Consider the following 6,000-nt stretch of genomic DNA (forward strand, 5'->3'; position numbering starts at 1 on the left):
GCTTCTACCTGGACTCCTCTTCCTCATCTGTCCGTTCCAGAGGCTGGAGTGTCTTCATCAGTCTCTGAGCTGCAGGGAGGAACTCCATCTCCCAGCATGCCTTGTGGAAGTCCCTCAAATCATCATTTTCCACCCACTTCAGAGCCTCGTCTTCATCTGAGGGAGGAATTAAAGACAGGATGAGGAGGGTTAGCATTGTGTTTACCGACCCCCCCCCTTACGTCTGGACCCCCTACCGACCTGAGAGCGTCACCAGGACACGGAGCAGACACGCCCTCCCCCGTCTGTCCAGCAGCGCCTCGCCGCCGCCGCCGCCCAGGTTCCACAGCGCCTGACAGATCTGACCCCCCAGCAGCCAATCAGCTGCTCCCAGGTCCCTCAGACAGTCCACAAGCCTGACAGCACACACACACACACACACACACACACACACACACACACACACACACACACACACACACACACACACACACACACACACAGAATTCACATGACTGTCAGGTTTGTGGGTTTAGGTCTACTTGACTGGATCAACATCAGAAAGGTGTGTGTGTGTGTGTGTGTGTGTGTGTGTGTGTGTGTGTGTGTCTGTGTGTGTGTGTGTGTGTGTGTGTGTCTGTGTGTGTGTGTGTGTGTGTGTGTGTATGTGTGTGTGTGTGTGTGTATGTGTGTATGTGTGTGTGTGTATGTGTGTATGTGTGTGTGGGAGGAGGAAATGATTGTTCAAGTACTGCTGTCAGATTTTGAAGTTGCAGCTGACACTTCGTCATGGACGCTGCGTTCTCTTCCTCGTCTCTAGATGAACCAGAAGTGTTTGTCAGATAGAACATCGATACCAAACACTTACTTAACAGCGGCCCCCTCCAGCGAGAGGCTCCTCCTGTTGGGGGGGTCCACGGCCAGGTTGGTGACGACCCCACAGGCTGAAAAGCACACGTCAGCGCTTTTGGAGTCGAGCAGCGTCACGATGAACCGGTGCACTGAGTGAGGGGGGCAGTGGGGTTAAAGGGGGGGTGACAGAGCAGCAGAGTAACCTCTGGTGTGTGTGTGTGTGTGTGTGGTACCCCCGTGCTGCATGATGAACCCCCGTACGTCCTGGTGCAGCGACAGATTCCCATAAACCCTCACGGCCTCCAACATGGCGTCTCTACTGGAGCTCAGCAGCAGCTTCATCATCACTGGGGGGCGGAGACAGGGGGGGGGGTGACTTCATCACTGCTTTCCTCTCATTGGTCACCTTCAGCCGTGTGACTCAGACTCACGCTCGGCGACGGCGATCCGGCTGCGTCGCAGCGCGGCGCTCTCCTCCTGGTAGTACGACAGGTTGTTGATGGCGGCAGCGGCGTTCACCATCAGCTCCTCGCTCGCCGACACCGACCTGAGCTCTGGACGAGGAGAGGATGGGATGTTTCTGGTTACCTAGGCGACCAATCAGGCGGAACCACCATGCTTTAGGTGTGGAGATGCGGCGGTGGCGTCATCGTGAACGTTTATCTGAGCTTCAGACGACGCGTCAGCGTACGGAGGTCGACATGACCCGACCCGAGTGTGTGTGTGTGTGTGTGTGTGTGTGTGTGTGTGTGTGTGTGTGTGTGTTCCCAGATACCGGCGGCAGATGTTGACTGTCGTGTCCCGCCGTCTCCGATGCCTCGTTATCTGTTGTTGTTCATCCGTCAGGACAGATGGCGTGTTTCTGACGTCACTTCCTGTCATTCGCCTCCACGTTCTGATGCTGCACCAGACTGACCTCCTTTCTGTTTGTTTAACGTGTGTGTGTGTGTGTGTGTGTGTGTCTCCCTGTAACAGTTCAACCTGTCCTGATGTTCCCAGCAGACAGGAAGTGGTTCATGTTTACGGTACTCTCACGCTAACAGCTATTTTTAACCCTTCGCGTGTCAGACGGGTGACGAGCCAATCAGCTGCCAGCGTTCGCTCACCCAGCGTCTCCGTCAGCAGTTGGATGCAGCGCTCGTCGGTTGCCAGGTGTGGACCGACGGTGGGATGGATGCTCATGTTGGCCAGCACCCGAACCAGCTTCACCAGCACGTCCTCGTTCTCCCGCACCCGAGGCGGCGGCGGCTCGCCGGGGGGAGGGGGGTCTTCCTGAGGGGGCGGGGCTCTGCACTGGTAGCGGTCGTACAGCCGGAGGAGCGTCGCCACGGAGCCGTCGCTGAGGAAGAGCTGCAGGCGAGACGCGTCGCTGTCAGCCGCCAGGTTCCCCAGGATGAAGAGGAGACGGACGACCAGGTCCTGGGGGGGCAGGGGGGGGGCGCATCCTGATTTATCAACCAATAGAAACGCAGGCTTTACCTGTGTATAACCAATTATATATAAGTTACATAAACATTAATAAAGAATGTATAGAAACACAAAAGTCAGGAGAACACACGAGTTACGTCTTTACTCCACCAACGAGAACGAGATGCGGTCTCACTGATGTTGTATCCATCCGCCAACACGTGGTAAAGAACGAGATGCAGTCTCACTGATGTTGTATCCATCCGCCAACACGCGGTAAAGAACGAGATGCAGTCTCACTGATGTTGTATCCATCTGCCAACACGTGGTAAAGAACGAGATGCGGTCTCACTGGTGTTGTATCCATCCGCCAACACGTGGTAAAGAACGAGATGCAGTCTCACTGATGTTGTATCCATCCGCCAACATGCGGTAAAGAACGAGATGCAGTCTCACTGATGTCGTATCCATCCGCCAACACGTGGTAAAGAACGAGATGCGGTCTCACTGGTGTATCCATCCGCCAACACGCGGTAAAGAACGAGATGCAGTCTCACTGATGTCGTATCCATCCACCAACATGCGGTAAAGAACGAGATCCGGTCTCACTGATGTATCCATTCGCCAACACGTGGTAAAGAACGAGATCCGGTCTCACTGATGTCGTATCCATCTGCCAACACTCGGTAAAGAACGAGATCCGGTCTCGCTGATGTTGTATTCATCCGCCAACACGCGGTAAAGAACGAGATGCGGCCTCGCTGATGTCGTATCCATCCACCAACACGCGGTAAAGAACGAGATGCGGTCTCGCTGATGTCGTATCCATCCACCAACACATGGTAAAGAACGAGATCCAGTCTCACTGATGTCGTATCCATCCACCAACACATGGTAAAGAACAAGATACGGTCTCACTGATGTTGTGTCTCACATAAACCGTACGTCAAGTTGTTTCTGTACTTAATTCAAAAATCAAACAAATTAAATGAACATTAATCCAAAAAGCTCTTTAAATGTTTAAACTCTTTCTTGTTTAACTGGATGTTTGTGTTCCAGCGTCGTGTGAAGGTCAAAAGTCATAAGAACAGAAAACGTTCTCTGGGGTCACAACAACCTCGACCTCTTCAGCCTTAAAGAGTCGGAGACGATCATCAGGACCTGGGACTATATTTATCGTCGTGTTGGTCGCTGTGAGGCTGAAACTACATCCTCTCTGTTCGGGGAGTTTCACACACTTACCGGGAAGAAAGGCACCGAACACACACGCTGTGCGTCACGCCGCCGCGCCGGGTCACGCCCGGAGCAGACGGAACGAGAACACACTTTTCTGCCATAAACTCAACATGACATTGATACGGGTACAGGACGCGCTGTCCCGGTACGAGCTGCTCGTTACACACACCGCTGCCCCGTGTGTGTGTGTGTGTGTGTGTGTGTGTGTGTGTGTGTGCCACAAATCAACTTAAAGGAACAGTTCCATCGAATCGGAGTCAGAAGCAAAGGCCCTGATGTCGATGGAGGCCTGGACAACTACAGGAGACTGAACTCGTCTTTTAAAAGCTGAGCTATGTTAAGCTAAAGGTGTTAGCATGTTAGCCTTCCTGGGTCACATGACTGTCTGTTGTTTCTTTCATTGTTTCAAGGCATTCACGTCTGATCGCATGTGAACGCCATGTGCAGATGGACTCAACGTCCCGTGAAACGCCTCAGAGCGACGCGATCACTGGGGGGCGCTCGTTTCGTGGTTGAGCGCGGACCAGAACGGGACGAGATCGGAGGACTCACCTGCTTTTGGTGGTGTTCGTCTAGCACCTCTAAAAATAGCCGGCAGCAGTCGGGGGTCTGGGCCAGAGCGGCGAGACACTCCGGGTAAGAGGAGAGTTTACTGAGGGAGACAGGACAACCAATCGATCACCGATCGCTCCGGCTGGATGAGGAGACAATCAATCAATCAGTAAGGATGATGGGTCGGGAGGTGAGGGTGTGTGTGTGTGTGTGTGTGTGTGTGTGTGTGTGTGTGTGTGTGTGTGTGTGTGTGTGAAACACCAACAACAAAAACACGTTTCACCACAAATCAAACTCCCACCAGAAACCGCTCGGTTTGTGATCCCTAGTCATGTGATCACTAGTCATGTGATCACTAGCGGTGCAGTACCTGAGTATCCTGGACACGTTGGTGCACACGTGTGTGTCGCGGCGGTGAACACGCAGCACCACACACAGCTCTGACATCACCGACAGAGAGACGAACAGCGGACGAGCTTCAGGCAGGTTGGCCAGGTTCCTCAGGGTCGCCGTCAGCTGCAGGGGTCAAAGGTCAGGAACAAAGAGAGAGAGAGGGGTGAGGGCTGTAAGTATGTGTGTGTGTGTGTGTGTATGTGTGTGTGTGTGGGTCGTAGGCTCATTATGGCTGGCTGGACGCCAGCAGCGGCGCCACCGGAAGCTATTCAGTGTGAACATTAATCATCCTCTCACAGGAGGGAAACAGGAATCCAGCGCTGGAGATCGTTGATCGGCAAACAGAGCAGACAGAAACGAGAACATTTCTGTGGTGAAATCGACCACCAAAAAAAAAAAAAAAGAAGAACGTTTAACGTTCCTCCATGCTGGCGTGGAGTTCAGGGAGCAGCGAACTTTCTTCATGTCTGTGGATTCAGGAGAAACTTTTTGACGCCTACTTTAGTTTAACGTACGAGTTTAATCATTTAAAATGACTAAAACCATTTTAATCCGTTCCAGTCTTGTGAAAAAGCCCCCAAACCCCTATATTACGAAAAAAACAACATATTTTTATCAACTAATAGAAACGCTGACTTTACCTGTGTATAATTAATTATATATAAGTTATGTAAACGATGATAAAGAATAAAAAGAAACACAAAAGCCACGAAAACACACGAACTACGTCTTTACTCCACCAACGACAACGAGATCCGGTCTCACTGATGTCGTATCCATCCGCCAACAATAATTTCAAGCTTTTTAGAGGCGTGACTCACCTGGAGGAGAACCTGACCCGCTTTAGCGGCGGCGGCGTCCGCTGAGCAGAGCCTCTGGAGGAGTTTCCGTGCCGACCCGATGAAGTTCTTGTCCAGGAGGCGTCTGAGGAAGGAGCCGTTTGCCGACAGACACTTCAGGGTCCCGGCGCAGTAAACTAGAGCCGCGGCGTGCGTCGACACGTCCTCCACGCTCAAGAGGCCCAGCAGAGCGTCTGGAAGCAGAGGAAACATCGTCTGACGCCGCCGAGGAGACGCATCGGAACCCAAAGGATGCTGGGAAGCGGTCCTGTTGCTGACTCAGCATCGTCCTCACCCAGCAGAGCCTCGTCCTGAAACAGGAAGTCGTTGCCTTCGTCGCAGCTGACGCCGAAGACGAGCTTACAGACGCTGAGCAGCTCGTTTCCGGAGATGTCCAGCTGAAACAGAAAACACCTGCATCAGAGCGGCTCGGCGGTAACCACGGCAACGGACGCTCGGAACCCCCCCTGGGGGGGGCGACTCACGGCGAAGCAGAGCCGGGCGACGCACAGGCGGAGGCGGGCCGAGCGGAGGTCGGCGAGGCGGAGCAGCGTTCGGAGGATCCGCGGCCTCCCGGCGCAGCGCCGGCCAAGGAGGTCGGCGTCTGTCAGGTCGCCGTGGAGACGGTCGCACAGAACGCACAGGCGCCGCGCCGATGCCTCGCAGCCTCCTGGAATAACAGGAAGGAGAAAAAACAAAATGATGTCAAGTTCAGGGCGACACGTTAAATATTAACAGAGAG

At 53.5% G+C, this 6,000-nt stretch overlaps 1 protein-coding gene across 2 annotated transcripts in view; it reads right to left on the minus strand.

Moving 5' to 3' along the window:
• armc2 (armadillo repeat containing 2) overlaps window positions 1-6,000 on the minus strand; it is a 42,148-nt gene that overhangs the window by 31,754 nt on the left and 4,394 nt on the right. For both annotated transcript variants that reach the window (XM_068343067.1, XM_068343068.1), the window contains exons 8-18: window positions 5,744-5,928; window positions 5,554-5,656; window positions 5,241-5,452; window positions 4,397-4,542; window positions 4,027-4,126; window positions 1,938-2,250; window positions 1,263-1,385; window positions 1,065-1,178; window positions 848-980; window positions 241-395; window positions 9-156 (exon numbers count right to left, since the gene is read on the minus strand). In XM_068343067.1, the coding sequence (XP_068199168.1) occupies window positions 9-156; window positions 241-395; window positions 848-980; window positions 1,065-1,178; window positions 1,263-1,385; window positions 1,938-2,250; window positions 4,027-4,126; window positions 4,397-4,542; window positions 5,241-5,452; window positions 5,554-5,656; window positions 5,744-5,928 (1,732 nt within the window). The remainder of the gene's footprint in view (window positions 1-8; window positions 157-240; window positions 396-847; window positions 981-1,064; window positions 1,179-1,262; window positions 1,386-1,937; window positions 2,251-4,026; window positions 4,127-4,396; window positions 4,543-5,240; window positions 5,453-5,553; window positions 5,657-5,743; window positions 5,929-6,000) is intronic.

Source organism: Antennarius striatus, chromosome 19 (assembly GCF_040054535.1).
Source record: "Antennarius striatus isolate MH-2024 chromosome 19, ASM4005453v1, whole genome shotgun sequence".
NCBI classification, from domain to species: domain Eukaryota; kingdom Metazoa; phylum Chordata; class Actinopteri; order Lophiiformes; family Antennariidae; genus Antennarius; species Antennarius striatus.